The 19,302-nt window shown below is 25.8% G+C and overlaps 1 protein-coding gene and 1 long non-coding RNA gene across 2 annotated transcripts in view; one reads left to right on the forward strand and one right to left on the reverse strand.

Annotated features, from left to right (window-relative positions):
- Positions 1 to 17,221, forward strand: part of LOC142239321 (uncharacterized) — a 46,860-nt gene extending 29,639 nt beyond the window's left edge. Inside the window, exon 2 of the long non-coding RNA XR_012722991.1 lies at positions 16,805 to 17,221. This is a non-coding gene — a long non-coding RNA (uncharacterized LOC142239321). The remainder of the gene's footprint in view (positions 1 to 16,804) is intronic.
- SerT (Serotonin transporter) overlaps positions 1 to 19,302 on the reverse strand; it is a 35,614-nt gene that overhangs the window by 14,380 nt on the left and 1,932 nt on the right. The window contains exons 2-3 of the mRNA XM_075311099.1: positions 4,350 to 5,087; positions 549 to 825 (exon numbers count right to left, since the gene is read on the reverse strand). Of these exons, the coding sequence (XP_075167214.1) occupies positions 549 to 825; positions 4,350 to 4,580 (508 nt within the window). The 5' untranslated portion in view covers positions 4,581 to 5,087. The remainder of the gene's footprint in view (positions 1 to 548; positions 826 to 4,349; positions 5,088 to 19,302) is intronic.

The following is a 19,302-nucleotide window of genomic DNA, read 5'->3' on the forward strand; positions in this document are numbered from 1 at the left end:
AAAGAAAGAACTGCAAAAGTCAACAAGTTTTCTGTTTCCCGCAGAAAAAAAAAACGAGTTGGGGTGGTGGTAGTATAAAGAAGGTCAACAAATGTGTCGCCGCATTTAACAAAAGGTACATCAGTTAACGTTTAAAACGTTCAAACAAGGGGAAAAGAGAGAGATGTAGCAGAGAAAAAAACACAGAAATTCTATCATGGATGTTTCCTTGCTGACACACTAACGTGTCTTATTAGCATCATAAGTTATAAATCAGGTGGGATAGAAATCAATGGAATTACAATTTCCAATCAGTGGATAACATGAAGTAAAATCACGCGGTCCTTGATTAAATTTCAATGGCATATAGACAACTACTTCGTTTACCATTCCCCATTTCCTCCGCATATTGAATCTTTATTATCTTTATGGGAAAGTAATAAACAACAGTTGGTTGCTGCTACCATTCATTATGTTTTTTTCTTCTGGCCTACCTCTCTTCCCCTCTCACATCCAGATTCATATAAATGCGATAACTTTGATTTTTTTCTGCTCTGTTCAATGCTTACCTTTTAACGCTGGACATATTCTCTTCCAAATACTTAAACATCCGCATCGATGAAACTGTCCCAAGGCAAGTTCCATATAAAATAAAGGTAATCCACCAAATATCAACATTATGCAATATGGTATGAGAAAAGCACCACCACCATTTTGATAGCAGATGTAGGGAAATCGCCATACATTTCCCAAATCTACAGCAAAACCAATAACGGCCAGCAGAAATTCGGCTTTTTGACCCCATGTTTCTCGTCGTCGCTCTGTTACGGAAACAACTAAAACGCGCTGAAAAAAAATATGTAAAAGAGAGAAATGTCGAACAAATGTTTATATTAAAAGTTATTCGAAAGCGGAAATGAAATTGTATAGTATAATTTTTAGCTGTAGTTGCACATTACATGCAGTGTTGCCAGTATTGGAGATTTTTTCCCATTTTGGATATATATATTTTTTTGTGGATGGGAACTAAATTACTGGGTTGGGGATTTGGTGAGGAATTTCCGTAAATTTTTTAACGAAATTTTTTTAACAAATTTTGTCAAAATTCTATTTCTATATTGTAGACAATTTTGTCAAGATTTTATTTCTATAGAAAATTTTCTCAAAATTTTATTTCTATAAAAAATTGTCTTAAAATTTTATTTCTATAGAAAATTTTGTCAAAATTTTATTTCTATAGAAAATTTTGTCAAAATTTTATTTCTATAGAAAATTTTCTTAAAATTTTATTTCTCTAGAAAATTTTGTCAAAATTTTATTTCTATAGAAAATTTTGTCAAAATATTATTTTTATAGAAAATTTTGTCCGAAGTTTATTTCTATAGAAAATTTTGTCAAAATATTATTTCTATAGAAAATTTTGTCAGAAGTTTACTTCTATAGAAATTTTTCTCCAAATTTTATTTCTATAGAAAATTTTGTCAAAATTTTATTTCTATAGAAAATTTTGTCAAAATTTTATTTCTATAGAAAATTTTTTCAAAATTTTATTTCTATAGAAAATTTTTTCAAAATTTTATTTCTATAGAAAATTTTTTCAAAATTTTATTTCTATAGAAAATTTTTTCAAAATTTTATTTCTATAGAAAATTTTGCCAAAATATTATTTCTTTAGGAAATTTTGTCAGAAGTTTACTTGTATAGAAATATTTCTCCAAATTTTATTTCTATAGAAAAATTTGTCAAAATTTTATTTCTGCAGAAAATTTTGTCAAAATTTTATTTCTATAGAAAATTTTGTCAAAATATTATTTCTATAGGAAATTTTGTCAGAAGTTTACTTCTAAAGAAATTTTTCTCCAAATTTTATTTCTATAGAAAAATTTGTCAAATTTTTATTTCTGTAGAAAATTTTGTCAAAATTTTATTTCTATAAAAATTTTGTCAAAATATTATTTCTATAGAAAATTTTGTCAGAAGTTTACTTCTATAGAAAATTTTCTCCAAATTTTATTTCTATAGAAAATTTTGTCAAAATATTATTTCTATAGAAAATTTTGTCAGAAGTTTACTTCTATAGAAATTTTCCTCCAAATTTTATTTCTATAGAAAAATTTGTCAAAATTTTATTTATATAGAAAATTTTGTTAAAATTTTATTTTATATTTTTTTTTTAAATTTTTTTTCTATAGAAAATTTTGTCAAAATTTTATTTCTATAGAAAAACTTGTCAAAATTTTATTTATAAAGGGTGATTTGTTAAGAGCTTGATAACTTTTTTTTTTAAAAAAACGCATAAAATTTGCAAAATCTCATCGGTTCTTTATTTGAAACGTTAGATTGGTCCATGACATTTACTTTTTGAAGATAATTTCATTTAAATGTTGACCGCGGCTGCGTCTTAGGTGGTCCATTCGGAAAGTCCAATTTTGGGCGACTTTTTCGAGCATTTCGGCCGGAATAGCCCGAATTTCTTCGGAAATGTTGTCTTCCAAAGCTGGAATAGTTGCTGGCTTATTTCTGTAGACTTTAGACTTGACGTAGCCCCACAAAAAATAGTCTAAAGGCGTCAAATCGCATGATCTTGGTGGCCAACTTACCGGTCCATTTCTTGAGATGAATTGTTCTCCGAAGTTTTCCCTCAAAATGGCCATAGAATCGCGAGCTGTGTGGCATGTAGCGCCATCTTGTTGAAACCACATGTCAACCAAGTTCAGTTCTTCCATTTTTGGCAACAAAAAGTTTGTTAGCATCGAACGATAGCGATCGCCATTCACCGTAACGTTGCGTCCAACAGCATCTTTGAAAAAATACGGTCCAATGATTCCACCAGCGTACAAACCACACCAAACAGTGCATTTTTCGGGATGCATGGGCAGTTCTTGAACGGCTTCTGGTTGCTCTTCACTCCAAATGCGGCAATTTTGCTTATTTACGTAGCCATTCAACCAGAAATGAGCCTCATCGCTGAACAAAATTTGTCGATAAAAAAGCGGATTTTCTGCCAACTTTTCTAGGGCCCATTCACTGAAAATTCGACGTTGTGGCAGATCGTAAGTCTATTCATGATGAAATGTCAAAGCATACTGAGCATCTTTCTCTTTGACACCATGTCTGAAATCCCACGTGATCTGTCAAATACTAATGCATGAAAATCCTAACCTCAAAAGAATCACCCTTTATATAAAATTTTGTCAAAATTTTATTTTTTTTTTTAGAAAATTTTTAAATTTTTTTTAAATTATTTATAAATTTTATTTCTATATAGAAAATTTTGTCAACATTTTATTTCTATATAGAAAATTTACGAAGAACCTCTTTGTAAAATCTACAAAACATCCAAAATTATACCAATCTACCAAACAATAAAAAATCAACCATTTCTGGTAGAATTCTACCATTGGGTAGAATTGGGGATGTTTGGGGACAAGAGTCAGAAAAATACTGGCAACACTGATTACATTAGCTAAAATGGGATCATATGGCATATAGAGCTTAATGCCAAGGAAATTTTATTGTATATAATTGAAAATTTTGGGTTATAAAATGTAGGCTAATAATATTAAATGTGCTTGAAGATAAATTCGTATTTTTGTGTGTACTCTCCAATGATTTTGGTCTTCTCTTAGGGATGTTGGTATTTTACTACTTGAGTATTTAGAAGTAAATTTCCCAAACCAAAGATACAAAATCCTCAATATAAGTTATAGCCTATGTTTGAAAAGTTTTTATCATAAATCTAAAGATTCAACATTTCAGCCAATTTAAGGACGATTTCTTTAAGGAAATTTTGATTTAGTTCAAAGACATACGACTTTAAGGGAGGGGTGCAAATTTCCAAAATGTGTATCTTAAATTTAATTTAAAAAAAATGAAAGCAAAGATTATAAACTTTCTTTTAATTAAAATTTCATTATTTTAAAGAAAATTGTCCTTAATATTGTGAAAATTTTGCATCCTAACATTTAGGTTGCGTAGTCTTTAATACCACGTAAATATTTTTTCCAGTGTATGTTCATTGAAAAGGGCTTGAGTTCAGCTAAAGCCTTCATTAGCAAGGATTTTGTGAAAAGCGAAAAATATATTGAAAAAAATATTTTCAATCCGGTTTTTGTCTTTGCTAAGTTTTTTTTTCGCGTAGTTATCTTCACACACACATTTGAGATTATAATGATTTTTTTTAGTTTATCAAGTCTTCATTCAAATTAAGCGCAAAATATATAAAAAATATATTTTCAAATTTGCAAATTTCAAATTCGTATTTATGTTTACACACATTTGAGATTATCATGAGTTTTTTTAGTTTATCATAAAAAAAATCCCTTTAATTTAAGATTACCTCTGACAATTTCTCATCGTTTAGTATTTACCTCATTGCTGGTTAATTTTGGCGCCAGGGGATCTGTAACTTTGGCCGGTGTTCCATTATCTGTATCATCTTCATTCGAATCATCTTCATTGGGTGGTGATTCTTTAGTATTACTCCAAGGAGTTGTTGTGGTCGTATTATTTGTGGTTGTTGTTGTTGATGATATATTCGTAGTGGCTAGATTATTTGCAAATTCACAACTGCTACTATTATTCTTCTTTGAACGTTCCATGATACCAATATCCCCGGGCGATTGCAGTTTGATTGTTGCAGTTGTTGTTGTACTAGATATATTCTATTCTACTGACAATGAGTGGATTTGCTTGTATTACTAGGGCAGTTGTGAGATATTATTGTGGTTATTCATATGATTGATTGGTATAGGTAGAGATCGATTTTTGCTGTTTGTTTGTTTTGCATTTATTTCAAATATCGTTTAATACTCAGCTAAAGTTGCTCAGCTGAGGTTGTTGTGCCTTCCCTGTCGTCACTGTTTGTCTGACTTTAAGCTTCATCCGTGATTTAGTGTTACGTTGAGTATTTTTCAGTTATTATTATTATTATTTTTTTTTTTGTAAAATTTTAAGCTTTGTCAGTTAAAGATCAACATTGTCATTGTTTTTTTTAACCACAACCCCCGTCACATGTTTCATTGGTTTTAAATGTTGAAATTATTACATATTAAACAATTGGCATTTCTTGTTATCCATACCGGGTGTCATGTGACTGGTCAAATTTACTGGAAAAAAGAGAGAAAATATTAACAATTAAGAATGTTAAAATATTAAAAATTTAATATTTGTAAATGCTCTAATTTGTATATGCCCTAAAAAAATAATTTTAAAATTCTATTAAGGATGAAAATATTTCAAATATAGTTAAAGATTTTAGTTATCTTTTCGCGAAAAAAATAATCTACCAAAATTTGGAGAAAATGTTACAAACAAAACTACCAAACAAAGAAATCTTAGTTTACAAAATTTTTATAGAAAATTTTGTCTAAATTTTATTTCTATAGGAAATTTTGTCAAAATTTTATTTCTATAGAAAATTTTATCAAAATTTTATTTCTATAGAAAATTTTATCAAAATGTTATTTCTATAGTAAATGTTGTCAAAATTTTATTTCTATAGAAAATTTTGTCAAAATTTTATTTCTAGAGAAAATTTTGTCAAAATTTTGTTTCTAGAGAAAATGTTGTCAAAATTTTATTTCTATAGAAAATTTTGTCAAAATTTTATTTCTAGAGAAATTTTTTTCAAAATTTTATTTCTAGAGAAAATGTTTTCAAAATGTTATTTCTATAGAAAATTTTGTCAGAAATTTATTTCTATTTATCTTACATGAAAGATAAACTAACAAATGAAAAGGTTATGCCACCTAACTTATACGATTAAAAATTTACTCCTCATTAGGGGTATGCATTTCTTTAAAATAAATAAATTTTATATAATCAATATTTTATAATCCTTATTTAAAAATATTTCTTTTCGGTTTTTAATTTAGGATACTCGTTTTTGAAAATTGCGTCTGTAAAGTAAGAAATATTATCTTAAAGTGAAGAAAAACATTTTCAGTGTAAAAAGAAATAAATTAATTTTTAAATTTATATTAAGGATGAAAATATTTCAAATATAGTTAAAGGTTTGAGTTATCTTTTTGTTTTTTGGTGTTTTATTCGATCTTTTTCTTAAAACTATTGACATTGATTTGAGTTATCTTTACGCGGTTGCCACTAGAGCCAAAAAAAAATCTATCAAAATTTGGAGAAAATTTTACCAACAAAATTACCAAACAAAAAAATCTTATTTTACAAAATTTTTATAGAAAATTTTGTCAAAATTTTATTTCTATAGAAAATTTTGTCAAAATTTTATTACTATAGAAAATTTTATTTCTGTAGAAAACTTTGTCAAAAATGTATTTCTATAGAAAATTTTGTCAAAATTTTATTTCTATAGACAATTTTATCAAAATTTTATTTCTATGGAAAATTTTGTCAACATTTTATTTCTAGAGAAAATTTTGTCAAAATTTTATTTCTATAGAAAATTTTATCAAAATTTTATTTCTATAGAAAATTTTGTCAACATTTTATTTCTATAGAAATTTATGTCAAATTTTTATTTCTATAGAAAATTTTGTTAAATTTTATTTCTATAGACAATTTTATCAAAATTTTATTTCTATAGACAATTTTATCAAAATTTTATTTCTATGGAAAATTTTGTCAAAATTTTATTTCTATACACACAAAAAATTATCACCAATCACAAACGTGATTGAAATTTTTTCCGTTTCCAATTACACATGTGATTGATCCAATCACCTTTGTGATTGAAACTGAATAATTTTGAGCAATGGAAAGAGCGAAAAGAGAACAAGAGAATGGGTATTTATTCAACAATGTATGATGGAGAGATCAGTCTGTGGAAGTAACTCGTAACGAACGGTTGGGTTTTTGTTTTTCGCGTAAATTGAAAAACATGATTGGCGACATTCTGTCTTTTTTTCACTCCTAGTTTTCTTAAAACCAAGAGCGGTATGGGTTTGTTGGAAGATTCACCTTTAAGTTGCGAAGTGGCATTGGCATTCAATTGCATTAATGGTAAAAAAGTTCTTTCTTTTGGATTTAAAAATATGAAAAATATCCGAAAATAATAAAAATATGTATTTTCCATTTATATTTTTTTCTATTTCCAGAATTTGCAAAGTATCATCAATATAATACCAAATATTACAATGCTTTCCCATTATTTTTGTCTTTGATTGGTTCAAATTTTAATAGACGTTTTTAATGTGTGAAAATTTTGGAAAGGAATTGTTACTAAAATTATATTACCCAGCTCCTTAATACACCTTTTTATGCTAAAAGACTACAACTGCAAAAGAAGATTATAAATCTGCAACCTGAAACTAAGAATTGAACTTGCAGGTAATGTTTAACAAAATTAACTTTTAATTGAACAAAATTAAATTCGAATTATTCTGTTTACTTAAAAAACTTAAAAAACTAATTTAGCTTATAAGCTGCTGATTTATTGGAAATCTAGGCGCATCTACATATTAGAAGGAACATGATGACATGGTTATTATTATAAGGAAGATAATGATTTATATAATTTATTTTTTCACCCTATAGTTGTTATTGATAGTAGTTGTATTTGTAAGTTATGGTAGAACAAAACACAAATGACAAGAACCAAATTTATTTGTCTATTGCATAAATCAAAAAATAATAAAATATTAAATATGTTTTACAAGAAACACATATTTTCTTTTATTTCAAAAGAAAAAAAAACTAAATACGATTTTGGGGTCCCAATATATAATTTTTTTGATCGAAATGTATAGCCCATTTCAATTAATTATTTAATTGAATGAATCAAATAGTTGATTGATTTTTGTCGCGAAATTAATTAAAATTTTAATTGATTCAATTAAAACTGTGATTGAATTTTATGTTAAAAATCAATCACGTTTTTAATTGATTCAATCACACAATTAATTGATTCCGTGACAAAAGTCAATTAAATTTTTAATTAAAAATCGTGTTGGTGTTCAATCAAAATAGGTGATTGATACTATCATTTTCGTGATTGAAGACATTTCAATTAAAAAAATGATTGAATCCGCGATTTTCGTGATTGTGTGTAGAAATTTATGTCAAATTTTTATTTCTATAGAAATGTATGTCAAATTTTTATTTCTATAGAAAATTTTGTCAATTTTTTATTTCTATAGAAAATGTTGTCAAAATTTTATTTCTAGAGAAAATTTTGTCAAAATTTTATTTCTATAGAAAATTTTATCAAAATTTTATTTCTATAGAAAATATTGTCAGAATTTTATTTCTATAGAAAATTTTGTCAAAATTTTATTTCTATAGAAAATTTTGTCAAAATTTTATTTCTATAGAAAATTTTGTCAACATTTTATTTCTATAGAAATTTATGTCAAATTTTTATTTCTATAGAAAATTTTGTCAACATTTTATTTCTATAGAAAATGTTGTCAAAATTTTATTTCTATAGAAATTTATGTCAAATTTTTATTTCTAATTTTTATTTCTATAGAAAAATTTTTCCAATTTTTTTTCTATAAGAAATTTTGTAAAAATTCTTTCTATTTATGAATTAACTCTTAGTTAGAAAGGAATATTTTGCATCTACCGTGTATCTTTTACGTTGCAAAGATTTTTTGAACTCAGATTAGTGTACTTATTTTTAAAATCCTAAAATTGGGATGATTTTTTAAAATATTTTTAGCGCGTCTTTGGCTCCAATTAATACAGAAATCCCTTGGATCCAAGTAAACTTTTTTTTGCTAAATAATATTAATTGGTACATGATGAAACAAGAAATTTATTTTCATGATTAAAATATTTTCAATTAATATTTTTTTAAATTTATTATCATCACAAAAAATTAATTCTCCAGCTTTAACTTGATCCACCTTATTTTAATATATGTTATGAAGTAAATATGTCATTTACATATATCTGTGTGTGTTTGTGTATGTGTATGTTTGTATTGGTTGTTTTAATATCACAGTATTAACCTATTCGTATAAACGATTATACCATTTGTAATTAATGTCAATGCATAAAATTGCTTTCATGTTTTCGGGGGCCATTTTGACCATGACCATGGACGACTGACTAGAGTGTATGCATAGTGCAAACGCAGCGAGCTATTGCTACCGCTTTACTACACCTACTATGTCTAGGTCGGTAGAGTAAATAATGACCAGTATCAAAGGAGCGTATGTTATAATAAATATCCCATAGTGGGGCTCCACAATTGACCTTTAAAAATATACTACACCAGGATTGCATGAGCATGGCCATATTTACATACTCGTATATAGACAATATTCCAACATTGTTTTTAATGCATAAAATGATGCAATTTTAAATTAAAATAAAAAATACAAAAATTATGAAATAAAATAAAAATTAAAATAAATAGCAAACAACCGGTAAACAATTCCTGAATATGTGGGGATGAAATTCCAACGAAAATTGTAAACAAATATAGTTTTTTATTCTCCACCGTAGAAAGGGTTTATTGGCGATATGCATTTCTTTTGTTAAGCTTCAAAAGTGGTAAACTATTGAGTTCTTTCGGCAATGTCGATATAATAATAAAGTTATTACGTACAAATAAATGCCAGTTTAAAAATCCAAATTACACTCAAAAAAAGTGAACCCTATATTTCACTAAAGCCGATTTAACTCTATTAGCTCATTGAATTATTACATTTAAAGAAAGTTTCCATGAATTTAATATTTTTTTGCGTGCGTTAGTTAAATTAACTAAAACAGAGGACAAAATTATACACAAATGAAGCATAACGATTAACTAAAATCGTGTCTCCCACAAAATAGTTCAGAATTTCTTAAAATTTGTAATTTTTACCAATAATGCGCCCATCTTGAACTTCGTATGGCACTAAAGGCATTCTTGCAATTTTGAACTCCAATTTTCTCCTTCAAACTACAAAATTGTCTTTAAGACGTGAAAAAATTAATTATGTCTAATAAATTTTCTTAAATTTGTCTAAAAATATTTACTTATGTCAGCGTTTGTATTAGTTAACATTTTCTAAAAATAATCGACATTTTGTAAAATTAAATGTTTCTATAGAAATAAAATTTTTATAAAATTTTCTATTGAAATAAAATTGTGACAAAATGTTCTATAGAAATAAAATTTTGACAAAATTTTCTATAGAAATAAAAAGTTAACACAGTTTTCTATAAAAATAAATTTTGACGAAATTTTCTATAGAAACAAAAATTTTGACAAAATGTTTCTATAGAAATAAAATATTGATAAAATTTTTCTATACAAATAAAATTTAGACAAAATTTTCTAAGAAATAAAAATTTTGACAAAAATTTCTATAGAAATAAAAATTTTGACAAAATTTTCTACAGAAATAAAATTTTGACAAATTTTTCTATAGAAATGAAATTTTGACAAATTTTTCTATAGAAATAAAATTTTGACAAAATTTTCTATAGAAATAAAATTTTGAAAAAATGTTTTATAGAAATAAAATTTTGACAAAATCTTCTATAGAAATAAAATTTTGACAAAATTTTTTATAGAAATAAAAATTTTGGCAAAATTTTCTTAGAAATAAATTTTTGACAAAATCTTCTATAGAAATAAAATTTTGACAAAACTGTTTGTAGAAATAAAATTTTGACAACATTTTCTATAGAAATAAAACTTTGACAAAATTTTCTATAGAAATAAAATTTTGATAAAATTTTTTATAGAAATAAAATTTTGACAACATTTTCTATAGAAATAAACTTTTGATAAAATTTTTTATGGAAATAAAATTTTGACAACATTTTCTATAGAAATAAAAATTTTGACAAAATTTTCTATAGAAATAAAAATTTTGACAAACTTTTCTATAGAAATAAAATTTTTATAAAATTTTCTATTGAAATAAAATTGTGACAAAATGTTCTATAGAAATAAAATTTTGACAAAATTTTCTATAGAAATAAAAAGTTAACACAGTTTTCTATAAAAATAAATTTTGACGAAATTTTCTATAGAAATAAAATTTTGACAAAATGTTTCTATAGAAATAAAATATTGATAAAATTTTTCTATACAAATAAAATTTAGACAAACTTTTCTATAGAAATAAAAATTTTGACAAAAATTTCTATAGAAATAAAAATTTTGACAAAATTTTCTACAGAAATAAAATTTTGACAAATTTTTCTATAGACATGAAATTTTGACAAATTTTTCTATAGAAATAAAATTTTGACAAAATTTTCAATAGAAATAAACATTTTGACAACATTTTCTCTAGAAATAAAATTTTGACAAAAATTTCTCTAGAAATAAAATTTTGACAAAATTTTCTATAGAAATAAACTTTTGACAAAATTTTCTATAGAAATAAAATTTTGAAAAAATGTTTTATAGAAATACAATTTTGACAAAATCTTCTATAGAAATAAAATTTTGACAAAATTTTTTATAGAAATAAAAATTTTGGCAAAATTTTCTATAGAAATAAATTTTTGACAAAATTGTTTGTAGAAATAAAATTTTGACAACATTTTCTATAGAAATAAAACTTTGACAAAATTTTCTATAGAAATAAAATTTTGATAAAATTTTTTATAGAAATAAAATTTTGACAACATTTTCTATAGAAATAAACTTTTGATAAAACTTTTTATGGAAATAAAATTTTGACAACATTTTCTATAGAAATAAAATTTTGACAAAATCTTCTATAGAAATAAAATTTTGATAAAATTTTTTATAGAAATAAAGTTTTGACAACATTTTCTATAGAAATAAAATTTTGACAAAATTTTCTATAGAAATAAAATTTTGATAAAATTTTCTATAGAAATACAATTTTGACAAAATTTTCTATAGAAATAAAATTTTGACAAATTTTTCTATAGAAATAAAAAGTTAACACAGTTTTCTATAAAAATAAATTTTGACGAAATTTTCTATACAAATAAAATTTAGACAAAATTTTCTATAGAAATAAAAATTTTTACAAAATTTTCTATAGAAATAAAATTTTGACAACATTTTTCTATAGAAATAAAATATTGATAAAATTGTTTTATACAAATAAAATTTAGACAAAATTTTCTATAGAAATAATAATTGTGATAAAATTTTCTATAGAAATAATTTAGTTGAAATTTTTTATAGAAATAAAATTTTGACAAAATTTTCTATAGTAATAAAATTTTTACAATATTTTCTATAGAAATAAAATTTTGACAAAATTTTCTATAGAAATCAAATTTTGACAAATTTTGGAAATAAAACAAACTTTCAAAAACTCTAGAATAAATAAATTGAATAAATAGAGTCTTAAATAAATGCAATTTCAATTTATTTGTTATGGGGTTATCACCTCAGTAAGGGCATGTTTAAGTCGGTTTTCATCAAATATACTGTTTTTGATATTTTTTAAATATAGGTGTGTTAACTTTTTTGTCCAGTTTTGTTTTTAATAGAAGATTATTACAAAAAAATTATTGATCTTTTATAAGTGACATGTTTTGTTTCTTTTTCTTTTGAACCGTCAAAATATTATGGTACTGGCGCCCAACCATAAATTGATTTATTATAAGGTGACAGATTTAAGTCAATTCTCAACCGGTTTCTATTAAAACTCAGCTATTGTCAACATAAGATGATTATATCTCAAATGGTTTTTTAATTGTTTTGTTAAGATTTATGTCAGCTTGTTTATATTTCAGTTTTTTATGTTTTCTTTTCTATAGAGCCAACAGAGTAAAAAAAATTTTCGTTAAGCAATGGCATAATAATTGATAAAAAATTTTGCAAGCAAAACGGTAAAAGTTAGAGCAGCAACGATGTATACCTAATATGAAATTGGCATTTGCGAAGGGCAAAATAATGCTAATAGGATATATTCACGGAATAAAGATAAACAAATTTATTGTATCAGATGTTCCCCCTGAAATTAAAGTAAATATAAATTTAGGCATGGAGAAGGCTTCATGTAAATTTCAAGAAATTCAAAAGGAAATTTTCCTCGCTTCAATATATCAACAGATGAGGGCTCGAATTTTTAACTTAAAATCCACTACCTAGAAAATATCGAGAAATGAAATCAAGCAATGAGTGGAAGGACCCCCTATCATCCCATATATCATTTAGTGTCCTAGTTTTCCCACATGAAATATATCAGGCACGAGTCTTCAATAGCAAGCGTACAATAAAATGCGTTAATTGCAATTTAAATATTTTGCCGCGGAGAGGAAAATCAAAACATGAAAATTTTCTTTTTCTTTTTGTTTTTCCCCGGCAACTTCAGCAAGACGCAATTTTTTTAATTAATTAATTTTTTTTGAGAATTTTAATCACATAAAATGTGTGAGCATTAAATGGATATTTGTTGCGAACAATAATACTCAATTTGCCAGACAATTAATCTTTTTTTGCCATACAATAGATTTTGTATTGTGTACATGAAAAAAATTGAAAAATGTTTAGCCGGCATTTGATTTGTTTGTGTTCTTTTAAATAATCGAAAATGTTGAACTCAGGGGTAAATACCAAACAAACGTTGAAGAATGCCTAAAGAGGGTTTGATTAATTCTAAAGATAATTTTAGCGATGCTGATTGCATTCCGGTTAAATTAATCAATTTATTATGAATGAACTTTTGCAAAAGCTATAGTAAATTTCGCCAAAATTTTATTTCCAAATTTTATTTCTATAGAGAATTTTGCCAAAATTTTATTTCCATAGAAAATTTTGCCAAAATTTTATTTCTATAGAACATTTTGTCAAAATTTTATTTCTATAGAAAATTTTTTTAAAATTTTATTTCTATAGAAAATTTTGTCAAAAATGTATTTCTATAGAAAATGTTTTCAAAATGTTATCTCAGAAAATTTTGTCAAAATTTTATTTCTATGGAAAATTTTACCAAAATTTTATTTCTATAAAATGTTCTATAGAAATAAAATTTTGGCAAAATTTTTTTATAGAAATAAAATTTTGACAAAATTTTCTAAAAAAAATTTGACAAAATTTTCTATAGAAATAAAATTGACAAAATCTTCTATAGAAATAAAATTTTGGTAAAATTTTCCATAGAAATAAAATTTTGGTAAAATTTTCCATAGAAATAAAATTTTGGCAAAATTTTCTATAGAAATAAAATTTTGGCAAAATTTTCTATAGAAATTAAATTTTGTCAAAATTTTATTTCTATAGTAAATTGTGTCAAAATTTTCCATAGAAATAAAATTTTGACAAAATTTTGTATAGAAAAAAAATTTGACAAAATTTTCTATAGAAATAAAATTTTGGCAAAATTTTCTGAAATAAGATTTTGGAAACATTTTCTATAGAAATAAAATTTTTACAAAATGTTCTATAGAAATAAAATTTTTACAAAATGTTCTATAGAAATAAAATTTTGGCAAAATTTTCTATGGAAATAAAATTTGGACAACATTTTCTATAGAAATAAAATTTTGGCAAAATTACACTATAGCTTTTGCAAAAGTTCATTCATAATAAATTGAAAAATTTATTATGATAAATAAAATTTAACCGGATTGCAAATAGCATCGCTAAAATTTTCTTTAGAATTAATCAAACCCTTTTTAGGCATTCTTCGACGTTTGTTTGGTATTTACCCCCGAATTCAACATTTTCGATTATTTAAAAGAACAACAAACAAATCATATGTCGGCTAAACATTTTTCATTTTTTTTTCATGTACACGCAAAGAAAAAAAACGTTTGGAAAACGTGTACCGAAAACGTTTTTCTTTTGTTAGTGTTTTTGAATTGCTTCGAAAATTGTAAACTTTTATGACCAAAAAAATTCGTTTGTTACAAAATTTTTATTTCTTCAATAAAAAAAGTTATTTTTGAAACAACAACACAGTTCATTTCTTTTATATAAAACACTTTTGTTTTCTGACTTTAGGTCTTTAATAAGATACAATTTACAGTTCAAAATTTAATATACTACAATGTAATGTTGAACATTTTTTTCGGAATCATTTTATCTGGAATATATGTAAAAAAAAAACAAAAAAAACTTTGGTCGAAGCAGGGATCGAACCCACGACCCTTGGCATGCAAGTCGGACGTAGCAACTACTGCTCCACGGTGCCAAACAAAATGTTTGTTTCTGTTAAATAAACTTTGTTTATTCGGTTCGTGGGCGCCGCAAGCTATGCTATATAAATATAACTTATATGGATATTTATTTATTGATGACCATAACAGGTACATAGCTCAGTGGTTAGTGTGTTGGCTTACAAAGTGCATGGTCCGCGGTTCGATTCTCCGTCCAGGCGAAAGGTAAAAAAAAAATTTATAAAATCGTATAATTTCTTCTACATTGTTGGTATTACAGGAAAAGGTGTTAAGAACTAAAAAACCTCCTGGAAAAGAATAAACGTTTATCACAAAAAGTATTTACTTTTCTTCCAAATACACTTCCTTACAGCGAAAAGCAAATGAGAAACGAACTTTGCTTGTCTAAAATTTCGTTTGGGAGGAAAGAATTATTTTTTTGCGTATACACAATACAAAATCTATTGTATGGCAAAAAAAGATTAATAATGTCAAAATTCTATATCTATAGAAAAAATTTATTGCTATAGAAAATTTTGTCAAAATTTTATTTCTATGGAAAATTTTTACCAAAATTTTATTTCTATAGAAAATTTGCCAAAATTTTATTTCTATAGAAGATTTTGTCAAAAATTTATTTCTATAGAAGATTTTGTCAAAAATTTATTTCTATAGAAGATTTTGTCAAAAATTTATTTCCATAGAAATTTTTGTCAAAATTTTATTTCTACCGAAAATTTTACTAAAATTTTATTTCTATAGAAAATTTTGCCAAAATTTTATTTCTATAGAAAATTTTGTCAAAATTTTATTTCTAAAGAAAATCTTGTCAAAATTTTATTTTTATAAAAATTTTATTTCTATAGAAAATTTTGCCAAAATTTTATTTCCATTAACATTCTAGCTATGCATGTCAGTTTTAGTTGAAATCGGTTCAGATTTAGATATAGCTCCCACATATATATTTCACCCGATTTACACTCATATGACCACCGGAGGTCAAATTTTTACCCAGATTTACTTTAGTTGAAAGTAAAATATCTTTTCTTCAACGAGACTTATACCATCGACCTATAAATCATAAATGCACTTTTCGAAGTCTAAAAAAAGTTTGTCCAAATCAGTTCAAATTTAAATATTTGTATATGAGAACATAAACACTTATACACCCAACAAATTTGAAGGATTTGAGATGGTATCGAAAATGTAGATCTACAAAGTGATGAAGGGTCTGCACCGCCTGACTTTAGACTTTTCATTACTTGTATTCATAAATGATTTAGAGACGGACATTATAAAAATGACATGGATGAAAACCTTTGCAAATTTTTTAACAATTCAGGGTAAGGTTCAAGGTAAAATGGGGTACACAATGTTGTAGATGGAATTGGTAACATTTTCTTATTTTTCCTAAAGATTCATTTCATATATTCCGGATATATCAGAATATTTTTAACATAAAAACATTTGAAGCAATGTGCTAAGGAAAAATTTTTCTGGATGTCTTTAATTAAAAATGCCATAAATAAAAAAATTAACCCATACTGATAACGAATGTTTAAATAATACTACATTTTAAATCTGTCACTATCCACATTAAATAGTTTTACCTTTTCTTTATAAAATTTTAAAACTTACTTTTTCTTTTTTTGTAACTAGTTAGATATATTTTTCTTTTTATATATATATGTAAAAACAAACACTTAAAAAGTAAAAAATGCACTTTTTGTCTTTATGGGTCTCTTATTTACACATTTTATTTTCTACTATTGGAAATGTAAGTTCTTTTTACTTTTATTATTTTGTTTTTTAGTCCGAAAGAAAAATTCAAAACTAAAATACGTTACAAAATCGCGTAACGCACACAGCGGACTGACAACAATCATTCGCAATGATGGCCTTTTTATACTGTTAGCCAACCAAAGTGTTAGTAAATCAGTCAACGAACCGTTAAAAACGAACGATTGGCCTACCGATGTGGAGAACAGGCAACAGGATACGGATACAAATAAACATACACACACACAAAGTAATGGGCTACATGTGGTAGATGCGCACACACTTGTTACTTGTTTCAATGTTCGTATTGGTAGTAGTGGTGGTCTCTGTAGTATCCTTATTTTACTATGGCTAAGTGATAAGTGTTACAAATGCGTATATGATAATGAGAATATACAAAGATATTTACTCACACGCATACACACAAATGTATATGTATGTATGTACTGCAGTAGTATATTGTATGTTTTAAATGCCATTTGATAGGATAGGCGAAATAGGTTCAAGTACTTCTTGATTTCATTGATACTACTACTTGAAATATTTCTTAGAGGATTGGTCTATCATGGTCCATTATATTTAGATAAATATTCATATGCTATAGAAGGAGGAGGAGTTGTCTACATTATGTATATGCCATTATTTTTACTATTACTATTTACTATTGCTGGTTTTTTTTAGTTATTATTGTTCTCAAGAAATCGTGGTAAATGATGATATTAGATTTTGCATGATTTTGCTACTCTTGCTTAACATCCTTCATACTTCAAATCATATAAAAACATTCCCATCACTTCATACAAGATTATCACAAGAAAGAAAATCATATTTTTATTACATAAATGTACTTTACAGCTGCAATGACATAGTTTTATAGTAAATATACAACTTGTTGCTGTCATTGTAAATAAATCGACAATTTTATATATTTGGTGTTACATTGATTTAAAAGTCATGATGATTTCTTAATAATATAGGACACAGCGGTTGATACATACACTGAAAAAAAAACTATTATATATATTAATAATTTATATTTTCCAATTAAAATTTTAATTGAATTAAAAAAAATCAATTAAAAATGTAATTTATACAATAAATTTATATATATTAATAATTTATATTTTCCAATTAAAATTTTAATTGAATTAAAAAAAATCAATTAAAATTTTAATTTATACAATAAATTTTTTAACTGAAACAAAAATAAATCACAAATTAATTTTTTAATTGGATCGATTAATTTTTTTAATGAGTTTGGTGATTGATACTATCAATTCCGTGATTGAAGACTTTTCAATTAAAAATTAATTGGTTCAATTAATTTCATGATTGAAGACAAAAAATGTGTTTTTCTGTGTACGAACAATTAATGAAAGAAATATTTTTTTTATACCCGAAAAGGTAAATCGGTTATAAAGGGTGATTCTTTTGAGGTTAGGATTTTCATGCATTAGTATTTGACAGATCACGTGGGATTTCAGACATGGTGTCAAAGAGAAAGATGCTCAGTATGCTTTGACATTTCATCATGAATAGACTTACTAACGAGCCACAACGTCGAATTTTCAGTGAATGGGCCCTAGAAAAGTTGGCAGAAAATCCGCTTTTTTATCGACAAATTTTGTTCAGCGATGAGGCTCATTTCTGGTTGAATGGCTACGTAAATAAGCAAAATTGCCGCATTTGGAGTGAAGAGCAACCAGAAGCCGTTCAAGAACTGCCCATGCATCCCGAAAAATGCACTGTTTGGTGTGGTTTGTACGCTGGTGGAATCATTGGACCGTATTTTTTCAAAGATGCTGTTGGACGCAACGTTACGGTGAATGGCGATCGCTATCGTTCGATGCTAACAAACTTTTTGTTGCCAAAAATGGAAGAACTGAACTTGGTTGACATGTGGTTTCAACAAGATGGCGCTACATGCCACACAGCTCGCGATTCTATGGCCATTTTGAGGGAAAACTTCGGAGAACAATTCATCTCAAGAAATGGACCGGTAAGTTGGCCACCAAGATCATGCGATTTGACGCCTTTAGACTATTTTTTGTGGGGCTACGTCAAGTCTAAAGTCTACAGAAATAAGCCAGCAACTATTCCAGCTTTGGAAGACAACATTTCCGAAGAAATTCGGGCTATTCCGGCCGAAATGCTCGAAAAAGTTGCCCAAAATTGGACTTTCCGAATGGACCACCTAAGACGCAGCCGCGGTCAACATTTAAATGAAATTATCTTCAAAAAGTAAATGTCATGGACCAATCTAACGTTTCAAATAAAGAACCGATGAGATTTTGCAAATTTTATGCGCTTTTTTAAAAAAAAAAGTTATCAAGCTCTTAACAAATCACCCTTTACAAGGTAGCTAACTGGACAAAATACATTTAAGCCGACAAACGACCTCCTGAAGTAATTTTCTATCTCAAGCAATAGTAGAACCAGCTCTGATAACCGGTAGCCACTCTCCAATCGTTTTCATCAAGACTGGCGACATGGAAAAACATTTTGAAATCTTTATCAGATCTTAAGGTCAAT

The sequence above is a fragment of the Haematobia irritans genome, chromosome 5, assembly GCF_050003625.1.
Source record: "Haematobia irritans isolate KBUSLIRL chromosome 5, ASM5000362v1, whole genome shotgun sequence".
Lineage (NCBI taxonomy): Eukaryota > Metazoa > Arthropoda > Insecta > Diptera > Muscidae > Haematobia > Haematobia irritans.